General features: G+C 45.2%; 2 protein-coding genes and 1 long non-coding RNA gene across 5 annotated transcripts in view; 2 read left to right on the forward strand and 1 right to left on the reverse strand.

Moving 5' to 3' along the window:
- LOC111075820 overlaps positions 1-1,281 on the forward strand; it is a 48,101-nt gene extending 46,820 nt beyond the window's left edge. Inside the window, 3 exon segments of the mRNA XM_041594529.1 lie at positions 30-213; positions 280-399; positions 460-1,281. Of these exon segments, the coding sequence (XP_041450463.1) occupies positions 30-213; positions 280-399; positions 460-646 (491 nt within the window). The 3' untranslated portion in view covers positions 647-1,281.
- Positions 1,282-5,046: 3,765 nt separating this feature from the next.
- LOC111075827 lies at positions 5,047-27,255 on the reverse strand. Of its 3 annotated transcripts, none has more exons than XM_022369320.2 (5): positions 27,002-27,255; positions 26,783-26,841; positions 6,101-7,131; positions 5,911-6,036; positions 5,047-5,853 (listed from the first exon to the last, which is right to left on the reverse strand). In XM_022369320.2, the coding sequence occupies exons 2-5, from the start codon at positions 26,801-26,803 to the stop codon at positions 5,601-5,603; spliced, it is 1,431 nt and encodes a 476-aa protein (XP_022225012.2). In that variant the 5' UTR covers positions 26,804-26,841; positions 27,002-27,255; the 3' UTR covers positions 5,047-5,600. The 3 variants fall into 3 exon arrangements, with proteins under 3 accessions (XP_022225012.2, XP_022225011.2, XP_041450468.1); XM_022369319.2 differs by having other exon boundaries at positions 26,783-26,846; XM_041594534.1 differs by having other exon boundaries at positions 26,783-26,846; positions 27,162-27,176.
- LOC121404653 lies at positions 9,374-9,887 on the forward strand. The gene is made up of 2 exons (XR_005968122.1): positions 9,374-9,499; positions 9,554-9,887. It is a non-coding gene; the product is annotated as an uncharacterized LOC121404653 (long non-coding RNA).

Consider the following 27,255-nt stretch of genomic DNA (forward strand, 5'->3'; position numbering starts at 1 on the left):
ACACATTTGTACCCCTTCTCCCCGCACAGATACAGCCCTATTCCGGCAGAACCTTACGCTGAATCTAAACGAGCCGCGACAGGCAGCCAAACAGTTCGGAAGCCTCGACCTGCGGGGCCTCAATAGCGCCAAGGAGCTGAACATGAATCTCTGCCAGGGCTATGTGACGGCCGTGGATCTGATTGATGTCAGCATACCACTGGAGCGGCAGGGGTAAGGGATACTCGTCAGTCAGTCGAACTAATAGATGGCTAATCGATGAGTTTTGTGGCATTTCAGTTGGTATCACGGCGCCATTACGCGCGTCGAGGCGGAGACAACGCTCCGTCCGCTGTCGGAGGGCTCCTTTCTGGTGCGAAACTGCGAGTCCACCAAGCAGGATTACTCGCTCTCTCTCAAGTGAGTGTGTGACCGACGAGTACACTTCCACTGCTAATCGTTCTCCGTTTGTGCCAACAGGGGAGCCAAGGGCTTCATGCATATGCGGATTCAGCGCAACGAAGCGGGCCAGTACATCCTGGGGCAGTTCAGCCGTCCCTTCGATACAGTGCCGGAAATGATCCGTCACTTCTGCCTGAACCGGCTGCCAGTGCGCGGTGCCGAGCACATGTGTCTGATCGAGCCGGTCATTGCGCAGCTGCTCTAGGAGGATCAGCAGCAGCAGCTGGAGGAGCAGCAGTCATCGCGATCGGAAGGAAACCAAACAGAATTACATATTAATAGCATATAGAGGATACATACATACATATATATATATATAGCGTATGCACTAGTTATATGCACATACTATATGTATGTGCGAGTATATGCGATAGTTTTAAACAGAACTTGCAAATTCTTTTTCTTCCCAACTTTTTTTTTTTTTGCTAGCTACAAAACAGCAGCAAAAGAAATACCCAACACCCCCTTCCAAACACACTCACACATACTATACACACCCCCACTTCTGAGACACGAACTATTGTAGTTTAGCGTTTAAAGTACGTAGCACATTCAGACAATACCAGCAAATGACAAAACAAAACGAGATATTTATATAGAAGGCATATATACAACAAGCATGATGATATGATGATATATACAGGCAAACATATATAGTATATACACATACATATACATATATAAATATATGTATATATTGATATTGATATAAAAGAGAGCACTTGACAACAGTTGCTGCTTGTAGTACAGTACGGACACACATGATAGATACGATACGATACTACGATACGATACGATACTAGAAGAACGAGAACAACATTTTTTTAGATGTGTTTACACAGTGAGCAGCAGCAGCAGTAGGAGTAGGATAGGATAGGATAGGATAGGATAGGATAGGATAGGACTACTCCTGCCAGAGGAAGTAGCAAGCAGAGAGCAATTCACGTTTGGCTAGAGTTTACGGTAGAACACACAGATCGATTGTACTACTTATCGATCGATACTTAAGCAACTTAAGAAACTTTCTGTAGCACACACACACTCCACACCAAACACACACTTCTTACACTCACACACCCAGGCCCCCACGAAAGGCCACACCACACTCTGGTTGCAATTTCCACAGACGGTAGGGCAGGCAGCAGGGGGCACGGGTCATCGCTTAGGGCACGATAACACTAAGAATGAAAACAGTTTCAAGTTTCAGCAAGCAACTCTAAAAATTTGTTGATTAATTTTATGTTACGACGAGTAAAAGGAAAGGCAAAGACGAGAGCGAGATCGAATCTTAAATATGTAAATCTATGTGTAACTTTAGCAAGGACGATTCAAAGAGGAGGAGCTATTTCGTGTAATTTTTTTTTGTCTTAGCTGTAGGTCAGAGGTAGAGGACTCTCTTGTACGCGGAAGTAGGACGCTCAAAGCGCTTTCGGTTGGATCGAATCGATGAATGAATGTAGGGTTGATGGATGATGCATGAGGGGTTAAGGATGGACGGGGCAAGGATATAGCAAGGCATATGAAAAAGTCGGTTTTAAGTGTTAGTTTCTAATTGAGTAATTGCGGGGAGTTTATGCGTGCAAAGGCGAACGAAGGGCAAAACTATATGCATACATATGTACATATATACACATTTATATATGTATTATGAAAGCTAACAAATGCTATATGTATATATATATATACTTACTATTTATATTTCTATATATACATATACACACGATATTAAAGAGCAGTCAATGGTTTTTTGGTTCCAGTTCCAAGAGAAGCAAAGTGTCAGTGCCAGTGCCAGGGCCAGTGGCCCCAGTGGGACAGATCCCAGTGGGACAGATCCCAGTGTGACTCATTATCTAACTACATAATTAATTAATTATTATTATTGTTTCTGGCAGTTTCATTTCTGTACCACCTTTGTACCGCCGAGCACTACGAGTATACATATGTATTATTATATTTATATTTATATAGTATTTATTTATATATTGTGTGGTATGATATGTGTGCAACAACTTATTTTTCCAGTCAGAGCTATGTTAGAGTATACCAAAAATATGTGTGCCAAAGCATGACGCTAGTCTTATCTAATGTTTCGATATGTTGATTGTTTGTTGCCTAATTTCTAATCCCAAGCAATTCGATGCAGTGCAATATACATAAGTTTATCTTTTGGCTTATTTGTAACTTATTTACGATTTTTCATACGAGTACGGGTACGTGTACGGGTACGTGTACGGGTACGGGTAGTACATAACTATATGTGCAGAGTTTAGATCACATTCCTGTTTCCGAGGCGATAGTTTTCCTATATTTTCCGCACTCCCTTGCACCTGGCTAACGTGTGTACAGTACGTGTCGGTAATGAAAGCTGAGTCAATTTGTAAACGGCTTTTGTAAATACATATACAAGAAATACATACATACATATATACACCCGAAATCATAAAAGTACGATTAATCGTAAGCATGTGCGAGTGAGTACAATTTTATTTGCAATACATCCTTTAAGAATAAGATTTCAACTTCACATAGTACGAGTAGCAGTGCAACAGTGCAACAGAGCAACAGAGCTGCATGTGCATTGATCCATCTTTTGCATCCCCCACAACAATACCAATACCATTACACACACGCATACATAGCGATGTATTTGAGGCTTCCGTAGCAGTAAAGATCGAACCAACACCAACCAGACATACATACATACATAAATACATACTAGTAGAACCTCTACCACAGTATTGGACCCACAGGTTCCCCAAAGGGTGCACCTTATACGAGTACTAGCACACTTCCACATCCACATACGTTGTTCTTTGACGAGTGTTGATCAGACATTCGTTTCAGTTTCTGTTGTGTATAAATGATGTACTTAGCCTTGTACTCCAACTATCTATCTATTCATCTATCTCTCTCTCTATGGCACCCAAATAGTATCTGATATCTGATTAATTCAATCAGTACAGAGTACAATTAGTGACACACACTGAACGGCAACAAATTTAACAAACAGAAACCGTAAACCAACCACAACAACAACAACCACAAATGAAACAAACAAAATGTATTTAATAAATATAAATATAAAAATTTCCAAAAAAAAAAAAAAATTGTTGTTTTAGTTAATTTTACGTATAAATAAAGATGTAAAATGTCTTTAACATTGCTCCGCGACAAAAGATTGGGCAGTGGCAGTAAATCAGTCGGTAATGTTGTCTGAAACCGAAAAAGTTGACACAACAACAACATTAAGTCGATGCAAATCGATTGGCAGGACTCTCCCGATCGGAAGCCAACCGACTTCCAGGACTCTTCCAACAGCAATTGACTAGGCCGCGGCAATATACTCAGACTAGAGTTGGTTGTTGCCCGTATTTTCATTTCATTCGGCGTATTGCGACACGATCGATACATTACATATTATACAAATTTATGTTAACTGGTTTAATTAGTTAACTTTAAATCAAAATTTGGAAAATAATATGGGGACTGAATTATATGGAATTGGGCTCTGTGTACAGTATATAGATGTTCCAGTTCATACAACGAAAGTGACGCAGCTGAGTTTTCAGCGTACGTTCCCAAGTCTTCGGCTCTGGGGCCGATCGCGTTCGACTCTGGGATTGACGTGACACGAGCCGACGGACAGCCAGCATGCACGTGTGTACGTTTAATAGGCTGTTTTGGGTGCGTCATGCTTCTTGCGTCGGCGGGCTTTTAGGTTAAGCAGGGCCCTGTGGTGGAAAAGTTGGGCGGTCTGTTCATGTGCGTCATCGATATATTCGTTGCTTTGCGTTACCCTTTTTGGTTTCTGCTACAGCGCAACTACACCTAAGAACAACAAAAACTGTAGTTAAAAAATCAATTTTGGTTGTGCAAAAGGTGAAAAATACATAAAATCAGAAATAAAATATGAAACTGTTGTTTTATTATCATACGACTTTTGTGATCCCCATGTCATTATGACGCTGAGACGAACTTCGATGGTTTTCATAATTTTAAGAAGAACGCCACAAGCTTACAAAGAATGGAAAATAATAAATAAATATAAGAATCAATTCTCTTTCGTCCATTTTCTTGTCGTCTTGCATAATTCTGTTGATTTCTAAATTTGTTTACTTTCCTGTCATCAGCACCCAAAACAAAATTCAAGACGCACGTCTGCCATGTAAACGCCTTTTCTGCTTCATTGCGTCTATTCCGATATCGATAAGACGCGCCCAGTGTAAAAAGGCTATAACACCTCCAAAATATATGCTTGTATGCATAGAATAATTTTTAGCTGTCGAAACCGATGATGCTTGAGATTTAAAATTTTGTAATTTATGAAAAATGTAAAAATAAACAAAAGCTGATCTAAAACGAAAAATAGTAAATGCTCGCTGACAAAAACTGACTGATATGAAACGAAAAATTCGAATTGCTTGCTGACAAAAGCTGACTGATATGAAACGCTGACATGCGTTGTGTATGCTACACAAATTATGTCGTAAATCCCTTTCGTTCAATTCAAAGCTTTAAAGCTATACAAATGTTCTATCTGCAGGCTATTCTGCAGGACGTGATCTTTACCCAAAAGCTTTTTTGTTTGTATTTTTTTATATTTTATTGAATCGTTTCGCATATTGGTTTCGTACATGTATAGGTACATACACATGTACTCGTATTAATGTTTTGTTTACATATATTCATATAAGGTATTGTATATATAAAGTTTGTTTGTAATAAATTATTAGCAAGTCGACTGCAGCCGCAGCCGCTGCCGCAATCGCACTCGCACTGGAAACATGAAGAATTATATACAACAAGGTTCTCGAAAAATTCACATTACGTACACAGTATACAGTACACAGAATGAATTACATATTACACTTTAATCGCATTAAGTGCAGGATTTCTGGCTTCGGGTGAAGTTTCAGCTGCAAGTTCAATCGGTTGGCGTTAAGATTAATTCGTTGATAACGGGGAGAGGGTGGGGTGGGGCGCTAAGCAAGCGGTAGGACATTGACGTGCGGTTCGGGGCATTAGCCGACGATCGTCAGAAGGGGGATGGGGAAAGGGGGAAGAAGTGCCATATGTGGCTACGTGGACACTACAATAATAATTTGGTCTGCTCTGCACCAGATTGTTGGTGTGTGTGGTGTGTGGTGTGGTTGGTCTGCTTAGATAACCGCCTCGATGGCCGCTCCGCCCTCGGCGTTCTTTTTGATCAGGCTCTCCCACTGTGCGATGAGGCGGTGCGACGAGGGGGCCTCCTCCGGCGTCAGATCACAGAGCTGGGCCAACGACATGGCCGGACGCATGCCTCCTCCATTGCAGCTGGCATTCCCATTCCCAATGCCATTTCCATTGGACATGATGTAGGCATACCCGCAGGCCGTTCTTTGTGAATTGTGGACAATCTCCTGCTCATTTCTGGAAAAAGAAAACCCGATTAGATTCCTCGATGAAGATGGACCGCACTCTACTCACCCATTTCTGTCGAGCTCCTGCGTGGACTGGGCATTGCGAAGTTTTCCCGGGCCATAGCAGTGCTCCTCCTCGGAGTCCTCATCGTCGTCCGCCTCCCCATCGGCCTCATCATCTGTGCTCAATATTCTGTGAAATGGATTGGATTGGATTGAATATCTATCCCTTAAGAGTGGTCTCTGTGTTTACTCACAGCTTGTCCTGCGAGGCCCTGAGGGTGTTCTGTCTGCTCAGCTTGCGCAGACGCTTCAGCTCCGTCTCCCGCGACTTGAGGTCCTGCAGCTCCCGCTGTATCTTCTGCTCCACGGGCACATAGCCGCGGCGCAGAGGCCGACCCTCCGAGTCCCGCTCAATGGCCGCCGGCGACAGGGTAACCGTCGGCGAGTTGTTGCCGCCCGTCTCCAGGAAGGCCAGAGCATTGCGGGCGTTCAGCTTTAGAGTCGTCTGAGTGCTGCTGCTTACGTTCCCGTTCACGTTGCCACTACTGCCATTGGCCAGGGTCAGGGGGGAGGAGGGGCTGCTCAGGGGGCTGCTGGGCCCCACCTTGCCGTGTGAGGCAATGAAGCGCTGCATCACGCCCTTGGTGGAGCCGCTGAAGGCAAACTGCCGCTTCTGCTGCACTCCGTTCAGCTGCGGCGTGGAGATGGTGCGGGTCATAAGCTTCTGCTGGGGCGGCTCCGGGGTCAGGTTGTAGCAGTTTGGACCGATGTAGCGCTGCTCCTGGCGGCTCACCACCGTCAGCTTGAGCGGCTGCAGCTGCTTCACCAGATTGTTGTTATTGTTGTTGTTGCTCTGGGAGGAGGCCGAAATGCCAGAGTCGTCCGAGTGCTGGCCATCGAGGCTCTCCTCCTTGGTGCTGTTGACGCTGGAGGCCAGCGAGGGTGTGTTCGAGTGCTCGTCGATGGGCAACAGCAGGGCCGTCGTCTGTACAGCCGCCAAGGCCGGTTGGGCCGTGACCAGAACACCCTGGTCTCGCTCCTCCTCATCCTCGCCCAGATCCAGCAACTGCTCCTGTCCCTGTGGCTCCTGATCCTGATCGAAGTCGTTGCCATTGCCGTTGCCATTGATCGTGTATGTCTCGAATTCGTCCACCTGGATGGGGGGCGGAGTGGCAGTGCCAGTGCCCACCCCAGTGGAGGAGAGCGTGGCCAGCTGGCGGTACTCCTCTTCGCGTCTCACCACTTCCTTGATCTCCTCCTGAATGCGTGTCAGGGGATCGATTTTCTGCAAGCAGCAAAAAAAACAAAAACAAAGAAAAAGGCTTTAGTCAACGGTTCGTCATGGTTGGGTGAAACCCGAGATGTGCGACGACCTCCGGCAGGAGGAAGTACTCATCCGATTACCGGTCGAATCGATCCGATCCGAACCGATCCGAACCGATGCGATTGCATCGGAACGAATTAACCGTTAGCCAAACTAGGGAGAGATCGATTTGGTTCGATTCGATTCGATGTGTAATCGAATATGACGCAAACGAGTGCCGATCGAGAGGCGAGCGTTTCTCTGTCGCCATTCACTTTCGGTTTAATTCAGTTCAGATGGTTCAGGCTTGGCTACACCCAAGATGTTGCACCCGCATCGACCTCGCGTCTTAGGGCTGCAACTCTTTGCGGGAAATGGGAGGAGAATAATCCCCGATGCTTACACAATCCACAGACCACAATGCCATGGAGTGGTATGGGGGCGATTGGGAGTGTAGGACCACTCCACTAGGGTGGATGGTAGAGCGTAACCCAAGCCAACCGACTATTATGCGTGACATCGACACTGTTGGATTGGTAGATGGATGAATATGAATATGTTGTTGGGTTAATTGGGAGGTTCCCCGGTTGGTTGCTCGTTCGCTAGCTCGCTCGCTCGTTCGTTCGTTCGTTGTGGCTAAAAATCAGTTTCAAAATACCAAACCCAAACCCCTAACAAAACCAAACAAAAATCGAGATTAAAAGTGTTTGAAAGTCTCACTTTCAGGCTTGTTTTTACATTTTTCCATTTTGTATTGCTTTTTTATTTTATCTTTGCTATCTTTTGTTGTTTTTTGTTTGTGCTTTTATGTGCCTCCCATTGTTGCATAAATTTTCTCATTTGCCGTCAAATTAACACAATATTTGTTTTTGTCACACAATACAAAACAATACTCGCCAATACATACACACATAAATATGTATGCACATATGTACGTATTTTGTTATAATCTATTTTAACAAATACTCGTGGCATGTTGCATAGAAATAGTTTCTGGGGAATCTCTGGGGAACATACATAAATGCATATACATAAATATAGTAGATAAATAAAACAAGAAACACATATATTGAGATTGAAAACTCCCACAAATGGAATGCGATTTTCTTAAAGATTTCTTCAATGAAATGTCATGACAGGGAAGATATAACATTCCGAATCTATGCTGCAGTACTCGTAATGCTACTCGTAATAGAAGCTTTAATCCATTAACTATATTAACTTTATCTGTTAACTGCCAATAGGAATCAGTCTATTTTAAATCAAGAGATCTACAAAAGTTAAGATTCTTAGAATTTATTGCTAAACAATCATCGATTATGTGATAATTATTAGCTGGAATGCCTGCGCCTGCACATACTCGTACTTGTCGTACTTGTGGCACTTGTACATATGTATTTAATCTCGTACTTCTGTTGAATGCCACTTTAATTGAGCAAATGGGGAGTGGAGTGCCGAGTGAAACGAGTGGGGGATGGGAGGATCCTTTCTTTTCTGCGGAAAAAGGCCATTCCAATTCAAGTGAAGCTACACCACAGTTTCTCTCCCTCTCCCTCTGCCTCTGTCTCCTCTCTTTCTCGTATATGTATAGTACTCGTACTTGGTGGCATCTAAGCCCTTCTTCAACCCAAGAGCCATCTTTCACACAGCAATCAGCATACATTTGATTGCTTAATACTTCCCCTGCAGTCAGACTCGTAATTCAAGCACTTACATGGTCTCTACTGAGAAATGGGACTGGGGGTTGCTTGGGGGAGTGGATAGGGAGTCCCCCGTCTGCCTGCCTGCCTGCCTTTCTGCTTTTTCGGGTCACTGCGTCACTGGGGTTCTGCAGTTTTGCAGTTCTGCAGTTCTGAGGGCGCTAAGGTCTCCCCAGGTCTCTGACTCTTCCATGTGGGTGCGTTGTCGCCAGTTGTCGCCGTTGTGGCTTCCGCGTTGTCGCCGTCGTCGTCGTCGTCGTTGTCGTCACATTAGAAAGTGCCGCGGCAAGTGCCCCGCCATGAGCGATTGTTGCCTCTTTTGTTCCGTTTTGTTGCTGTTGCTGTTGTTGTTGTTGCTGTGTTGTGTCTCTGCCGAAAGTCACTGCCGCCGCCGCTGCAGTGACTGCTCGAGTCGCGGGCGCAGTGATTGTCGCTGTCGCTGTCACTGTCACAGCGCCTGTCACCTCCCCGATCCACCGTGGCCCATCGATTCGATGCAGATTTTCACTCAATTGTTTGGGGCAGGCCGGGGCCAGCACAGGCCAAAGCAGCAGCAGCAGCAGCACAAAACAACGAATCGAATCGAAATGTGCGTTTAACGACGTCGTTTTCACTTGCCGCAAACAAATAAAAGCGGAGAAAACCAGAAAGTAAGTCCGACTTAAGGCCCCCACCACACCACGCACCATTGAATACACTTGCAGACGGACCAAAGCTGTAGTTTCCATAAATTTGAGAAGGTATTGTCAGGGGTCATGTCACTGATAGCTGACAGTCCTACTCGATTGGAGTTGCATATGCAGATCAGCCAAGAACATGCAGTAGGGTATGACCTATGGAACTTGCACTGGGGCACTGATGTTCCCCCAGAAGGAAGATGAATTGGAGCTCACGTTGCTGATACATTGACACATGATATGCAGGTATATTCCCCCCATGGAGTCTGGTGTGATAACTTGTTGGTAACATGATATTACCCCCTGGCAAGTGCATAAAAAACACACACCAAATATATACACAAAAAATAAAAAAAAATAACAGCAACAACCAATACGAAGCAACGAAAAACTTGTACAAAACTTCCGTTTTGTGTTGGCCACAGGCGCTACTTGTTGCTGCCGTCCAAGTGCAATGACAGCGGCAACATTAGCCGCAACAGCAACAGCAGCAGCAGCAACAACAACATCAGTGGCAGCCACATCGGTGGCAGCTGCCTAAAGTTAAGTTGACAGCTGCTCCTCGCCTGACTGTCACTTTTGGCGCGCAAGCTCGGCTCGGCTCGGCTCGGCTGGGCGCTCTGCCTGTGTTTCCCGGTCGAAATGTACCGCAACTGGAAATGCGAATGGGAGTCAAGGTGGAAGTGGAAGTCAGAGCCCGAGCCGCATGCCACATGCCACATTCGCCGGGGTCAAACCTGCAATGGGTCGCGTGAACAAGCAGTGGGGCAGCAGCCAACAAAACAGGGAACAGGGAACGATACAAGATAGACAAGATACAACTGCTCGTACTACAGAGAGCACGGGACCCCTGGCCACAAATTGCTGGCTGTTGCCCGTTGCCCGTTGCTGCTGTTAAGATCAGCAGCCAAAGAACAGCAACAACAGCAGCAGCAACAGCAACAGCAGAAGACTCGCCACAGTACACCGAAGGCAAATTGGCAAAACAAAACGAAACGAAACGAAGAAGAGAACAACAACAAAACAACATCCAAAGAAAATAACAAACAAACAAGATAGTTCGTGTGTTGGTTGGGAGTGTGTCTAGACTCTAGAGTCCAGACTGAACGATACCCTGCAATGGGAATCGTCACTCCAGTGCTGGTAGATCTCTCTCTTGCAAATATGAGAAGATGAAACACACTGACACATAGATATACATAAACATACTATATGTACATACATACATACTATGTATAATAATTATTGTAATTCATCCTTCTGTTACTGAAGGGGCATACACACACATATACCTACTCATTCTTGAGCGGAATTAATGGGTATGAAATGCGAAGCAGAACTAAAAGAAATGAAGGAAACGAAACGAAAGACGAAATGAACAGCAACAACAATGGGAGAACGTGACAAGAAACGTGACCGTGACTTGGGCTCCGCTGTCCGCGCTCCCCGCTCTCTCTTTCTTGCTCTCTCCAATTCTTTCCCTCTCTCTATGGCTATCTCCCTCTAGCAACTGATCCAAATACAAAAGCTGCTCTGCTGCTGTCGTTTCCAGGCGAGCGATCAGCACTACCTCCCACCGCCCCACTAGATCTGTTGTTCATCATGAACATACATACATATGTACATATGTTCATACATATGTACATATTTGGGCCAATCCGTTTAGCGTTTTCCTCAGGTGACCGGCGCAGTTGCAGCAACAACAACAAAAAGTGCACTCAAATAATGAACAAATGGCAATATGCGGAGTCGTCCATCCGTCAAGTAAAAGAGGGCCCAAGGGAGAGGGGCCTCCTCAACTTAACCTCAAAGTTCAAATGTTATCCCGAAGAGGATCGTGTAATGTCCTGCAGCAAGCAGCTGGCATTATCTGCCATACTGTTATACTCTTACTTCTATACATTTTGGGGGCATGGCTCCCGGCTAAAATGCAGCGTTAAGCGCTTCCTGTACTGTGTGTGCTTTTGTGTCCTCTCTGCCAATCAAAGTACAGACTGATACTATCTGATATATTATCTTATACACACATCAACTGTTATACTGACAAGCTGACCAAGAATATTTCATTGCAGAAATCTGTAGTGTGGGAGTATGGAGTACTATACTGTATATGAGTTCTGAACAGGGTCTGTTAAGCCCTCAGAAATTCTATGTAAACTTCTTTTCAGTTAACTTACTGTCAGAGCTCATACTGTTGCTGTTATAACACCCGCTGATATACTTTCTTGGGCTCCCCAACCCCACCATTCCGATCAATGCAGACACTGGCATGCATACCTTCAGAACATTTGTTCCACAACTCGAAAATGGAATTATCTGCAAGTACAAGTACGAACGAGTTCGAGTACGAGTACAAGTACAAGTATTTCCCCAATGCCATTATCTTTTTTGCCCAACTTGCATGCCGTTGAGCGGTACCGTTGCCCAGAGCCAGCAGCAATGCTTGAGCATGGCTTTAGCCACGATCTGATAGACCCAGTTTTTGTTTTTTTTACCCGTAGTTATAGCAAGTCGTGATCTACACAGACCACCAGAAACACCAACAGAACAACAAGACAACACAAGAGAAGACAAGAGAAGAATAGAGTAGAATAGAAGACAATTGTTGGGAGAAATCTAAGGCGGATGCACTTGAAGCATGTGTCAATTATGACGCGTGATATGGCGCATTAGCATTAGCATTACCAATACCAATAGAAATAGCAATACTCCTACCACTTACCATTCGCCATTCGCGCATTCGCCATTAGGAATGGAGTGGACCGTTACCGGACAGCGATAGCGACGTCTGTCATTAGATGCCAAGCTATGCCAAATCTTGGCCAAAAGAATTATGGCCAAAGTCACGTCTTGTTCAGGTCGCTCAGGGCGCGCTCCATTAGCGAAAAATCCACGAAAATTGTTCGAAAACAAAAAGCGAAGACATGATGGAAGAGATGGCGAAATGGAAATGGTGCGGGAATTGTAGGAGAAGGAGAAGGAGGAGGAGCAGCAGCAGCAGCAACGTATTTGGGCCAAATGAAATTCTGCGCAATTTGTTCGCTCGCGTGGCTTTTCCTTTGAATTCGAACCTTATCTATCGTCGGCAGGGGGGGATGGGAGGTGGCAGGTGGGAGGGTATTTACTGAAAATGAATTCGCGATAAGCCAATGGGCAAAGGAATATGGGCTAAAAGCTGATAAAAACACACACACACACACACAAAAGCACACACATCGATTGGATCACTTGGGAGAAGTGAAGAAGAGAATTTTCCCCTGCATTTGAGTATTTATTTTGGCTCGTTTCTGCGCCTTTTTGGCTCCTAAGGAGCAGGGGGATGTTACGATGCGTGACCTGGCCAAATCAGGGGCTCGAACTACAGTTTGTTTTTTCAATTTCGGCTCGTTACTTTCCACAACTTGATTGCCGATTGTTTGGCCATTAATTTGGCGTTGGCTCTGCTTTCGGTTCGGTTCGGTCTCGGTTTTATTGGTACAGGGGGAAACACAGCCGTTTAGTTTGTTAGTCAGTGATTAAATTAAGTGCCCGCTGACGGGCAAGTGGGAGTTCACCGCTCAACGGAAAAGATAGCAGTCGTCCATTTGGCACGCATGATTCACATAGGCGAACCTTTCCGCTTCTCACCCACCGAACGAGGCCAAAATGCTAAGAGTATTCTACCTATAAGGTATAAGGCAATACATAGCAGGATTTGGCAGATCACAGTTTAGAATTTCAGAAGCCAAGATATGATTCAGATCCCTTCTAACTCGTCCCAACATGTGTCTGTGTTAATGAGAAATAAATGAAGTCAACGTTATTGACATTTGTTGGCAGCAATCTCCACGGTAGGTAGCCGAAGAGTTTCAGTGGAGCATGTCCTTGAGGGATCACTCTGTTCGGCGGTAAGGACTCCTCTGCAGATCCCCAATAGATCTCGAGAGGAGAGTAACCCACAGGTGGTAAAGCAGCACCAGAGCTGTATGGCAGGTGCAGTTTCAAGCCATTCAAACGACATAGCGACATAATCCCACCCGGGGAAACACACACACACTCGCCACTCACCCAGTCGACTCTCTCCTACCAGTCCCCAGTCCCAGTCCCCAGTCGCTCCAGTCGTATCGTACCTTGAGATGGATAAAAAACAATGACAAAAAGCCAACCGGAGCGAGCCAAGCAGAGAGACAAATTATGTCACTGAAATGCTGTGCAGCGGAGAGGAGAGCAGCACTGGCATGCCAATTGCCGATTGCCGGCTGGCCATGTGACCACAAAACGTGCACCGCATTATACTGCGCGTATCCATAACATAACAGAAGAGTGGAAGAGTAGACGAGTAGACGAGTGGCAGAGTCCAAGTCGAGTGTCGCAGTGAAAGAGTCAAAGTCGGTTGGCCACACCACCACCAAACATTATGTCATCGGCGACAACCTCTGAGGCAACTTTTTAGTGGTGTGGTGTGGTGGGCTGGGCCATTGACATGCACTGTGTGTGCGGCGCCACAGAAGAGAACAAGCTACGAGTGGGCACTGCGAGTGCTGCATGCATCTGATGGATCTCTCCATCGGCATCGGCATCTGCATCTGCAGCTCTAGTTGCGTGCGCAGCAGTGCGCTGCATTTTGAACTTGAGGCGCACCAAAGCCACGCTACACGAAGCACGTAAAAGATACAAATACAGATACAGATACACATACAGATACAGATACTTCTTCTTCTGTGCGAACAAGTACGAGTATCTATGTATGCATGTATGTATCTCTATCCCTCTCGCCTCTCTTACCCTCTCTGCTGGTAATTGGCATGTTTTTCGGGGCCTCTGCCTCTGCCCCTGCCCCGGCCCCTGCCCCTTGTTTGCTGTTGTAATTGAAACTCTGTTTCATATTTTCTGTTTTCTGTCGCTGGCTGATTGAAATATGTACAACCAACGAAACAATGGCAAATATTTGCGAAACGTTTTGGCGGCAGGGGTACGGAACACAGTCACAGACACGGAGACACGGACACGGACAAGCACACTCGATTCAGATCTTGCTTCTAAAGATACACTCCAGCGGTACACGGGCCACAGTTAATTGAGTTGCTTTGTTCAACTTGTTTGGCATCTCCACTCCACTCTACTTTGGCATCTTCATCTTCATCGGTGCTGACTCCCTGGTCCCTGGTCCCTGGTCCATAGATCAATCGAGTAACCAGCGCTTGTCTGGATCCTCGCGACATGGCCTGGCATTAGCTTTGACTTTGGCTTTGACTTGGAATTGATTAAAAGTGAGACCATTTCACCGACCGACCCCACCCGACACTCCCCAGAGCGCGGCATTAGGCTGAGGCTTTCGGCTTTTGGGAAAGTGCCAAGTTGCTGGTGCCCTGGCCAACGGTTTTTGGTAATTTCCCGCTAGAGCTTACTGTTACCCATTCACTCCCACTCCACTCCCATTCCCACTCCACTCTCACCCACACTCCCAACAAGCTGATCTTGAATGAAAGGCCAGCGGTATTTCCCCCATTTTCTTTTTATACCCTACAAAAAGTAGGGGATATTAATTTGGTAAGTGAAAGTATAATTCTTGATCAGCATCAAATGGAGCCATGTCTGCTGTCCGCGTCAATCATTGATATGCAGATGAGCAAAAAAATGAAAATGAAATTTTTTTTGTTTTTAAAATTCTAAAAAACATAAGCTGTATATACTGACTGAGTATGTGTCCGAAACGACTCACACGTTCCTTCTCGTCTTTCCTTGATTTTTTTGTGAATGAAAATGAAATGCTTCGCTGTCCATCATCATAAATGGATCCAATGGTTTTCTGCTCAAGATGTGCTACGACGTCGTCCATTGTCCGCATTTATGACATTTAGCGGCCGCTTAGCAACTGCCAGCAACTGCCAGACAGTCAGCCAACGGTAAACTGTTTAGACGTCTTTAAGACATGCTAACTGCACTTTATAAGCGTCATATTTTGTCCGACGCTGTCCGTCAGCATGGCCAGGGATCGTAAAAATTATCATTATCATTATCGTCGTTGGGCTATTTCCATGCACCTGTTGTTGCTTTTTTTGTGAAAGGTTGTGCATACTTATTAAGACCAAGTGCTATGGAAATTCATCGTGTGGCTGCCTTTCACCCGCATGGATGGCATGGATGGCATGGGTCGCGCGTCGAATGGAAAGTCTCTCGTCGCGGGCCTTGTGGGCAGACGGGGGGAGAAACGCTCATATAACAGTATGCACTTCTGAAGAACTCTGAAGAACCGATAATGGTAAGTAGTGTGGGGATGGTGGTGGGGGTGGGGGTGGGGTAGTGTTAGGTGGAGGAGCGCGATAGATGATTCGCTAAGCGCGAACAAGGTACAATCCCCATTTGCCATCGCCATATCAATGACAAGATAATGTCACATGTATAACACTCACCGAAGGGTAAATAGATAAGCGAATAGATCCGAAAAGAAATGCAAAAAAATAACAGTTATAACAGTTATATAACACTTTTATAACAGTGAGATTTTTGGCATTTTTAATGCATTGACTTTCAATGCAGGAATACAAATTTTAAAACATTGCAAGACTTGTATAACAGTAGTATAACAGTGCGAAATTTATGCCCGAAATAAAGTAAAACCGCGAAACAGTCCAACACCTTCGCACAATTTGCACAATAAACAAAAGCAAACGCAAGACAAACAAAACAAAACAAAGCCATATCTTACGCTATTTTATTTTGGATCGGAGTTTCGTACATTTGTATAACAACTCGCGTATAACAGGCATAACAAATGTGAAGAGTGCTTTCCCACGCTTTAGGAACAAAATGGAGGCTCTTTCCTGGCGAGTCATGCTAGATTAAGAGACTTTGAGGGGCAGGGAGGGAGAGAGACTAAAACTAAAACTAAATCTAAAACCAAGACCCGAGACCCGAGACCTGAGACGAGACGAGAGACCTGAGATGGAGACAATTGCCAAATCATGTCAGAGATAAATTACGCGAAAGGCAGAAATTTCCAATGCAAATGCAGAGACGGAAAGAGAGAGAGGGACAACAGTGGACGGACGGACGGTGGGGGATGGGGATGGGGATGGGGGAGTCCAAGCCAAATGGTGACTCTTTTTATACCCGTACAGTAGGGTATATAGTGGTGGGTAAGAGGGATTTCCCCCTAATATATACGCTCTGCCGGGGGGGGGCTGGGTCGGGCGGCTGCTAGTGTAGGCAACATTGGTTTACCTGGCTGACCCCCCCCCCCCCCCAAGGCGTGGCCCCTCTTCCTTGCCGATTAATCAGTTGCCCCCCCCCCCCCCCGACAACAACCCCCCGCCGCGTTCACCCCGGGAGTGTAAAGTATGTACAATCACGTAGGTGATATACTTGTAGTGTAGTAATAATGTAGCAAAAAATAAAATTAAATTTTTTTTTTTAATAAAAATCATTAGCTCAAAAATGTTATACAGACTGAGTACGGGGTTTAGAGTCGCTTCTCACAGCTTCTCGTTTTTTGCTGTGCTCGTGTGCTCCACTCCACTCTGAATGGCATGGCCGAATGGCGGATGGGGGCCAACTGTCTCTGGCGGCGGCGGCTTATTTATGCTACTGTGTTTGTGTGACGGATGATGGAGCTACTTAGTGGTAATGCGGGGCCCGTTAAACGCCCAATGCATTGTCATGCGAGTGCAAATGCAGGCGGCAGCGGAAGTGCTCTGCAAAATGGCTTCATTACAGGCCTGCGAAAGGCTGCGAATGGCCAAGCAATATGCCTATGTATATGCCACCTGTTATGCCACACAAGAGACGGGAATGCAGCGATAAATGTAAATATAAGCACCGAATAAATGTATATCGAGAGGCGGCGGAAGTATCAATGCGAAAGGGTGCGAGTAGTCGGCGCTGAGACTGAGTCACCCTGTGCGCCAGCCATTTATAATTAGTAGAGGGGTTTTTTGCTTTTTGTTTTTTGTATTTTTCAATTACTTTTGAGGCAGCGTCGAATCTTATCTGGTTTCCTTTGCTCCGACTTTGCGCCGACATGCTTGTGTTTTAATTTGTAGCACCAGCAGAATGACACCACCAGCACTTGCACCCCCTACCACCAGTACGCAAGCAACAGGGGAGGGGTTACACCCAGGGCGTGGTACACCCTGCTGCTTACAAGCCCTGCTGCAGCACTCGCAGTATCTGTGGAGACCGCTCCACAAGTGCTTGGCGCTGCTGGCAGGTGTCTCCGTGAGTACCCATACACATGCCCATATCCTCAGCAGCAACGGATCGGGTGGGTATACGCTAGCGATGTGGAATGTACATATATGTGATATTCGCGCTCCTGATACGCGTTATCTGCTATCATTCCCTTATCGATGTACATACATGTATGCACACACACACACACACTCGGGCCTATATTCAAGTTCAGTTAACAGTTTAAATTGAGTCATCGTCTGGCCAAACAAGGCTGAAAACATTTCCAATTCCAGGCCATTACTGATGTCAGCAGAGGTATTACCTACTGATGTAACACCGATGATGAAGACATCATCATGATCACAATCATGGAATGGAATGGAATGGAAACGAATGGAATGGATGATAACATAACTATAATTAATGCCCAATAAATCTGTCCCTTTGACTATTTGCTGTGGTGTGTGTGTGTGTGTGTGCTGTTTGAAAAGACATTCATTGCTCCACTAATGGAGCAGTGTTCCGATTAGATAAAGTCGCCGATTCCCACTCATAATACCTGCCCCGGCTTTATGGTCATTTGCCATTTGCCATTTTGGGAGTGTAGCTTCGCTCTGGTATACCCGTTTTGCACTTCTAAACATCCAAATAAAATGCCGCATTCTTCTGCTAATGGCTCTAATCAAGAGCCCTGCCCTGGAATTATGGTAACGAGCCACAGCCAACCAGCTTGGGACTGGATGATGCATTACCTGAGAGTTATATCCCACCGATATGGTTTTGGCATATGGTAAATGGAGTATATAGTATAGTATAGTATATTGTTGGTAATAGGCACGTAACAGCTAGGCGGCATAGGCAGGGCGGGTTGGGGAATAACCTTATCGCTAGAATTTTGTGAGCTGATAATGCCGGTTCATCGTTATCATTCTGTTATCATTCAATAAGCCGCAATAAGCCAATAGAACCTTGACTTATATTATATGTGATATATGGGCAGAAGTGCTGGCTGTGCTGTGGCTGTGTGCTTAGCTTTGCTGCAATTGCAGGCAACTGCCACGGCCACGGCCACTGCCACTGCCACATAAGGAGTGTTGTGGCGTGGCATTGGGGTTCAGTTCAGTTCGGGTGGCACTTCGGGCCCAAAATTCAATTGCAATTGGAGAAAGTACAGCCCACGTACACTGTGTGGCCATTGTCTAGTGTGGCGTTTGATGATGACGCTGATTATGATGAAAATTGCGACACGCTTTTGCCGCATTTCCATTTCTATTGGCCATTGACATTGGGACTGGGTGCTGGTGCTGGTGCGGGCCATCGTCTGCCATTGACACTTTGAGGCAGCCCAGCCAGCGGCAGCACCTCCCCTTCCCACCCCCCTTTGAGACTGACTCGCTGGGGCTGTCACTTTCATTCAAATTTCATTCATTTCAGTGCAGGGCAACGCTGCTGGCCAAAACCCAATAGAAAATGCCTCAAAGAGCTGTGCGAAAAATGCCTCATCATTTGTTGCACGAGTGCGATGGGGCATGGGGTATGGAGGGGCAGGAAATGGAGAAAAATGTAAAGTAGCACAAAATGCTTGCAAGTCGAGCGAACAAAATGCATCCGCAGGGGTTCCACTCCGCTCCGACGGATGAGGAGCAGTGGAATCCAACATGCAATCGAAAGCAGCACCTCTACCTCTACCTCTGCCACTCCGTCCTGATGGACAGCTCAATGTAGCTGCTCTTCTGCTGGCTAATTGATACTCGGAGCGGGTGTGCTCGAAGTATCCATTGGATGCATTGCATGCATTGGATGCATTGGATCCATTGGATCCATGGCCATGGCTAATTGAAAGAGAGAGTGCACTGGAGCGAGCTATGCGATGGTGGGATAGTGGTGGAGTGGGTGTCGGTGTCGGTGTGGGGTGTGGGAACGGAGCGCGGGGGGGGTGCGTTCATATGTGCCAATGGGTGAAGGTTGACATGCAAACCCGCACAGCGCCACTGATACAGAAACGCGATGGAGACGCCGCCAAATGTTGCCGTAGGTCACCCACCCACCACCCGCTGAACCCCTGCTATGTGGTACGGGGTACGGGGTTCGAGTATCAATATACAAAAGAGGGCCACACAATGGTATGGATGGTATGGAAAGTGAGGGAACTATACGTGAGGGACACGTTCATGTAGGGCTCCATCCCCCACTTTATGGCACCATCAATGGGGGAAAGTTTCGACACACGAGTACGAGTAGGAGTACGAGTACGACCATGTATCAAAGTATTTTCAAACACCTTTCGGAGTGCTGGCCTCCAGGGCGGAGGGCCTTTCCAGTGAAATATCTTGCCAACATGCAATACAGTTGTCATCTTTATCTGCTGGTACTCACTCCCAATGGAATTCCCTGATGATCAGATGATCGGATACCCTGAGATCTTGCTTCCATTGCCATTTTCACATCGGGGAATCTTCCTTTGCCATGCCACAGCTAAAAGGTAAATTGAAAACCCTGGAAAACCCTAAGAAATCCCAAAGTTTCTCTTTCTCCCATGATGAACTTGCAGCTTCGTTTGCCCCCAAAGTTCCTTCTTCGGCGGGACGCGACGTTTGGCGGGAAATGTGAATTTGAATCCAAAGAAAAAACAATTTAAATCTCTTTGAGCAGCAACAATAAAAACAATAAGCGGGAAACGAGGAAGGGAAACTTTCTAGAAAAAGAAAATGTAAAATCTCATTATTTCTCTTGCACGTTCTTCATCGATGGCTTGAGATGGCTTGCGGGATGGGGGGGTCGTAGATTGGGGATGCGCTGCGATGGAACCACAGAAGAGATGAAAAGTTGACTCGAGAAAAACAACTTTCGAAGCGAATCAAAGCGAAACACAGCGCAAACATGATCTGATCCATGAGAAAAGAACGAGAATGACAATGGGGATTATGGGGAGGAAACTTGCATTTAATCTATCAGCTCAAGGTAGATTTTCGGATCCGCAAAATCAATTTCCCAAGACAATCAGCGACGGTGGATCGGTAAGTAAGTAATCGGAGCACAGACAAACTAAAGACTCCCGTCTGAGATCTAATCAAATTTGATTTACTAATAGCGAAGAATCTATTAGCGCAATTACGAGAGTATGTTTGAGACCAGTGGAAACACTGGCTCCACCTCACCCTCCTGCTCAACCGTTTCCGTCGTGTATCTATGAGATAATCGACACCTGCGACGACACCTGCGACGACACTGCGACGACTTGCCTCTTCCTCCACTTTGATTGACATGGTTTTTGGGTTATGGCAAATTGATTTCTTTATATATGCGAGTTGCGAGTGAGTTATAAAATCGAGTTGCGGCCGGCAATTATATCAGGCAGCCAACGGTAAACGCGCTCACCGTCCAACGTCCACGGTGCGACGTTCCACGTCAGATCAATTAATTAAGAAACGGGGCGAATGCATCGGCATCGGCATTGCCATCGCCATCGGCATATCGCCATTGGTTTTCGGTTCAGTTCGGTTCGGGCATCGGGCATTGGGCATCGGGGATTACCGCATAATATATAGTTCAGATAACTTTCAAACACAAATACAAAAAAACACCAAACACAACAAAAAAATATAAAAACTAAAAGAAAACATTGCATTGTTGTGGGGCACTTAATCGCTTACCACACACACACACACACACAATGCTAACGGTTACTCCTCTCGCCCCATTTCCCCATTCACTTTTCATAAGAAACCCTGAAACTTCATTTGAATTTGAATTTGTATTTGAATTTGAGTTTCGATCCGACATAAAATGCTTTATGTTCGTCTCTTATTATTATCATTATTCAGATTTGTGGGGCTTAAACGATTTCGTAATCTTTTTTTGTTGTTGTAAGCATTTCGCTTTTACACCTCCGGAATCTCTTGGCTCTCTTTCTCTCTCTCTTTGTCTCCCGTCTGTCCATATCCATCTCCATCCCATCACCATCTCTGGGTCTTTGCCTTTCGGGTTCATTGTCAGAATCGACCGAGTGACTTTTGGACCGGTTTTTTTTTTTTTTTCGGTTTGATTCGTTGACGGTGGACGGTGAAATTTATGATGCATAATATGTGTTTTATTTGCCATTGTTCATGCTCGTGGGCTGCACTCTGTTTAAATCTTAAAGGTTTTCGTAGATAACACAGAGAGATGCAGTTCCAAGAAAGCCAAGAAAGCCGCAAGAAAACAGTCCAAGGGGTTCCCAGAAGCACAGTCCGAATGTGGAGCAAAGCGGAGAGGAGAGCCTCATCTGTTTATCCGATTTCTATTTCGATTTTGCTTTGAATCTACCCATTTTCTAATGATGCACTAACTTTAAACTGTCTTTAGTTGAAGTATGCTAGCGATTTCTGACGATTCTTAGAGTGGGTCTTCCTGCCTACATCCCAAATGTCCCAAATCTCAGTTCTTTTTGCTCCCGTTTCACGGCCCAAAAGATCTCGTATTTTTCGGTTTCAGTTTTGGTGGGGTTAAGAGGGGCTGATGGAGTGGGGTGGGGAGGGAGAGTTTTGGAAGCTTCAACCAGTAACAAGTAACTGTGTTAATTATTTTCTTTCGAGCGCTTGCCAGAGGTCAAGAGTCGTCGACCCCAGACATTGACCCCCACCTTCTCCCAGGCCCACGGCGATCATCGCCTAACGACAAAATTCGAGTTTTGTTTTGTTTTTCATTTTGTTTGCTTTAAGAGTATCTTCAATGGCGCTGCGTGTGTTTGTCTCAGTGTTCGGCTGGCTGGAGCGTCGTTTTTACACCCGTACTCAAAAAAGAGTTAAGGGGTATTGTGGTAAAAGTGAATGTGTGTAACGCAGAGAAGGAAACGTTTCCGACCCCATAAAGATATATATTCTGATCAGCATCATAGCCGAGTCGTATAGCCATGTCTGTCGTCCGTCTGCCGTCTGTCTGTCTGTCTGTCTGTCTGTCTGTCTGTCTTGTTGAGCGCCTAGATCTCAGAGCTATAAGAGCTAGGGCAACCAAATTTGGTTTCCAGACTCATGTGTATCACCTGCTATAAGTGTATTCAATTTCGCCCCGCCTCCTTCCGCCCCCACAAGGACGAAATTGTGGCAGGCACAATTTTAAAGAAACGATAAAACTAAAAACGCAGTATCGTAGAGATGACCAATTACAGACTCGAATCTGAATCAGATCGGATCATAATTATAGCCAGAATGAAGAAATTAATTTTCAGTTGCTTCCCCTCCCCCTCCCGCCGAGACAACACAACTCATTTTCCTCTCGCTCGCACACTGCCGCGTTCAGAGCGGCAACCCTAGCGGAGGAGATGTAGAATATGAATGAACTGTACAATCTACATGTTAGTGTATAATAGACTTTTATATGTAGTGTAGATACATATGTAGCAAAAAAATTTAAAATGTAAAATTTTTTTTTTTAAAATCTAAAAAATCATAAGCTCAAAAGTGATGTATATACTGACTGAGTACGGGTATAAGTAGAGTCGTGTCCCCAGAAACGACTCACACGTTCCTTCTCGTTTATTCATCTATTCCTCCAGTTTTTAGATGCATGTAATTACAGCCCGAAGCCCTGGAGTCGGAAGGGTGGTCAGAGGAGGGGAGGGGAGGGAGAGAACACTCTCTGTGGAGCCATCCGATACGCCTTTTGGCTCTTCACAACATCTTCTCGCTTTGGGGCTCTAGCCAGAGCAGGTAGCTCTGTCTTCCGTCTGTGTTGTGTCTGTCTGTGTGTGTGAGTACCCCCCCACCCACTCCTTCATAATTATGGCTATTATTTTTGGTGTCGGATTTACATTGGTGTGATTGAAAATTGAATAAAATAAGCCATTCATTAGGCATTTATCAAAGCGGCTTACAGGCTTTCAGGCGTTCAGCTTTCAGGATCAACATTTGGGTGTCTCTTTGTGTTCATTTTATTTGCATTTTCTATGGACCGGTTTTCCCGAACATTTTACTTTCAATTGCAAAACATGAACATTTACCACAGGTACGACAAAATGCCGTTGTCGCCTCATGTCTGTGTCCGCTGTGTCCGCTATGTCGGCAGTGCAGAAAAAAGCGAAATTTTAATAGACTAACAAAAAACAACTGCAACAAAATGATGCGTCAAATTCTAACCGGTTTCGGGGTTTTTTATACCCGTACTCAAAAAAGAGTTAAGGGGTATATTAGATTTGTGGTAAAAGTGGATGTGTGTAACGCAGAGAAGGAAACGTTTCCGACCCCATAAAGTATATATATTCTTGATCAGCATCAATAGCCGAGTCGATATAGCCATGTCTGTCTGTCCGTCTGTCTGTCTGTCTGTCTGTCTGTCTGTCTGTCTTGTTGAGCGCCTAGATCTCAGAGACTATAAGAGCTAGGGCAACCAAATTTGGTTTCCAGACTCATGTGATATCACACTGCTACAAGTGTATTTCAAAATTTCGCCCCGCCCCCTTCCGCCCACACAAAGGTCGAAAATCTGTGGCAGGCACAGTTTTAAAGATACGATAAAACTAAAAACGCAGTATCGTAGAAAATGCCCATATCTACCAGATTGCCGAATCTGAATCAGCTCGGATCATAATTATAGCCAAAGTGAAGAAATTAATTTTCAGTTGCTTCCCCTCCCCCTCCCGCCAACGACAACGCATCTCATTTCCTTCTCGCTGCACATTCTGCCGCGTTCAGTGCGCGAGCAACCCAGCGGAGGAGATGTAGAATCTAATTGGAACATGTAAAATCTACATGTTAGATGTAGAATATACATTGTATATGTGATGTAGATATCATATGTAGCAAAAAAATGTAATATGTAAAATTTTTTTTTTTCTAAAATTCTTAAAAATCATAAGCTCAAAAATGTATATACTGACTGAGTACGGGTATAAGTGAGTCGCGTCCCCAGAAGCGACTCACACGTTCCTTCTCGTTTTTTTTGGTTTTTCGTTTTTCTTGCTTTTAGTTGGGGTTTTCTAAATTGGGGGAAGCAAATTGCTGGAAAAAGTTGTGCAGGACACGGCTTGGCCTCTCGTATTTGTATGTATGTACATTGTAGCTTATAGGGAATTGAGGCCTAACCTATCCATCCGTTTGGCTGGCTAACCCACGAGATCTCATCGTAAAGTGATCTTCAGCTTGGCCTGAATTGCACTGGCGAGATCCTCAAGCTCAATCTTCTGCCATGGCCAATCATCAGCCGGTCTCAATCACTTGACCATGCCTGCCCCTTGCCTCACTACTGCACTCGACTCCACTCCACTCCATCGTCCATCGTCCACCGTCTGTCGTCATCTTGGAACCGCTGTCCATTGCAATTCTTGAGGCATTTTTCGTTCGTTTCCATTTATTTGGGTCACGGACATTCATATCTGCCCCACTCTACTCTGTCTACCTCTGCCCAGTGTGTTCTCTACAGGTTTTTCGACTTTTACTTGCAACTGGGAACTGAACTGGCATTGAATGTTGACTGCTGAATGTTGACTGTTGGTTGGATCTTTTCATGTTGGTGGTTCCGTGTTTCTTCTCTTGAAACAAAACCGAAAATTCATTTTAATTGTTTTCTTGCACTTTTTTTTCTTTTTTCTCATCTTGTTCTCATCTCCTCTCATTTCGGCCATGCTGTTTGCTGTTGATTAAGCTGTAAAAACAGCTGTTATATTTATGCTGCCGTCTCGCTGTTTGTCTTTCTGTCGTTTGTCGGCTTTGTCTCTTGTCGTGTTATTCTGCTGTCACTTGTCACCTGTTTGGATAAGGTTTTTGCCGCCGATCAGATAGTCAAGCACTTTCCATGCCCAGTCTGCTCAGGGTATTGCCTATCGGTCCCTATCGGTCTACGCGTAATACCTCTATCTATGCAAAGTAAATCCCACAGAACTTTGGTTTGTGTACAAGCAGCTGAAGTTGAAGTTTTCTATTTGCAATTGGTCAGAGAAGCATCAAAACAGTTTGATTTGATGTAAGGTTGTTTAGGCAATGGTTTCGGCAATGATCTGCCACGCAAACAATCTGTCGAAAACCGAGAACTTGTAAGAAAAACTAACACATATTTTTTTAAATAAAATCCAACTAGATGGGTAAGGGTATCTAATACTTCTGCCTCGTCTCTGAAACTTTTTCTCTGTCTCTTGTTGCTGTTTCGGCTGTTCCGTCTGTCTTAATCGTTTTGAAACAGATTGTTTATCGAACTTGACATTTGTGGCACACTTTTTGGCTTGATGGGAGGTTCCCCCCGTCCACAAGAAGAAAGATCTATTGAGATTGGTTAAGGGGGCAAACCAATCTCAATAGATCTTCCAGATCTTCTCAAAGGCAGGAGGAGGGAGGTACAAGCAAGCGAAACAATAGAAAAGAAAATTTCACTGCTGCGGCCATGACTGGGCGATTGCACTTCGCCCAGGGGCCATGGGGCTGGGCTGCTGGCACCCAAAAAAAAATCCCCACACACCGCACACCGCACTCCGATGGGGGCTACGCGGTGGCACTGGAAATGGCAACTGTGCAAATAGCAGAGTCAAAAAAAAAAGCAGAGAAGCAGACGAAAACAAAACCAACAATTGAACACGCGTGGTCAGAGAGGGGGGGAAGTGGAGTGGGAGAAAGAGAGCAAATAACATAAAAGCACCAAAAGCTCCAAAAGGAAAGAAGCAGCATCAGAAGAAGGAGAAAATGAGAAGGAACAACAAAAACATGTAAATGGAAAACCAAACAAAATCATTTGATGTGATGTACAATGAGGACGTTGTTTTTTCTCTCTCTATCTCTCTCTTTGGTGTTGCTATTGTTTCTCCTCTACTTCTTCCCTTTCTTCACGCTATTATTGTTGTTTTTGTGGGCTGAAATAGTGGAGAATCAGTAAGTGGAACGTCACGCCAGAAGCACAAGAACAGCAGCAGCGCAGCCGCAGCCTCAGCCTCAGCCTCAGCGTCGACGTCGGCAGCATGCGGGGGCGTGCTGCAGAGTTCAATGCGCGAGGGCGGAGAACCAGGAGAAGGACAGCGGAGGAGGTTGATGGAACAGACGCCAAGAAAACAGGATCGGAAGGAACAAAAGTGGTGGGAAGGAGACCGCTGGCGTGTTTCCCCAGGAAGGGTTCTTCCTTGGCACTTATCACTTTACGGGTACTAACCTCTTCCACCTTTTGCTGCATTTTGGTTTAAGTTGATTGATTGTCTCCTTGGTGTCGCGCTGCGCTGCAAAAAAACGGTTGATTTTACAATCGTACGAAAGAAGTCACTCAACAAAAACAAAATTGACAAAAAAAATGAAGAAGCGAGTGTGCCGTGCCGCATTAGTGCACTTTCACTGTCGCGGCAGCAGTTAACGTTTATTATTTATTATTTATTACAATTTAATGATTGCTGTTGTTTGATGAGAAAAGTTCTCTTTGACGATCCGTGGTTGCGCGCGCGCAAAGCTGCAGAAAACAGAAAACAAAACAATGCGAGAGGAGCACGACCAACACGCAAGGGCAATAGCAATCAATATATTTTTCAATATACAATTACTTGATATTTTTTTGTTTGAAAATATATAAATAAGCGGACTTTTCGGATTTCAGAAAATAATTCGACACTATTTCTCTGTTGTTAACGTGTCCGC

Source organism: Drosophila obscura, unplaced genomic scaffold (genome assembly GCF_018151105.1).
Source record: "Drosophila obscura isolate BZ-5 IFL unplaced genomic scaffold, ASM1815110v1 contig_29, whole genome shotgun sequence".
Classification (NCBI taxonomy): domain Eukaryota; kingdom Metazoa; phylum Arthropoda; class Insecta; order Diptera; family Drosophilidae; genus Drosophila; species Drosophila obscura.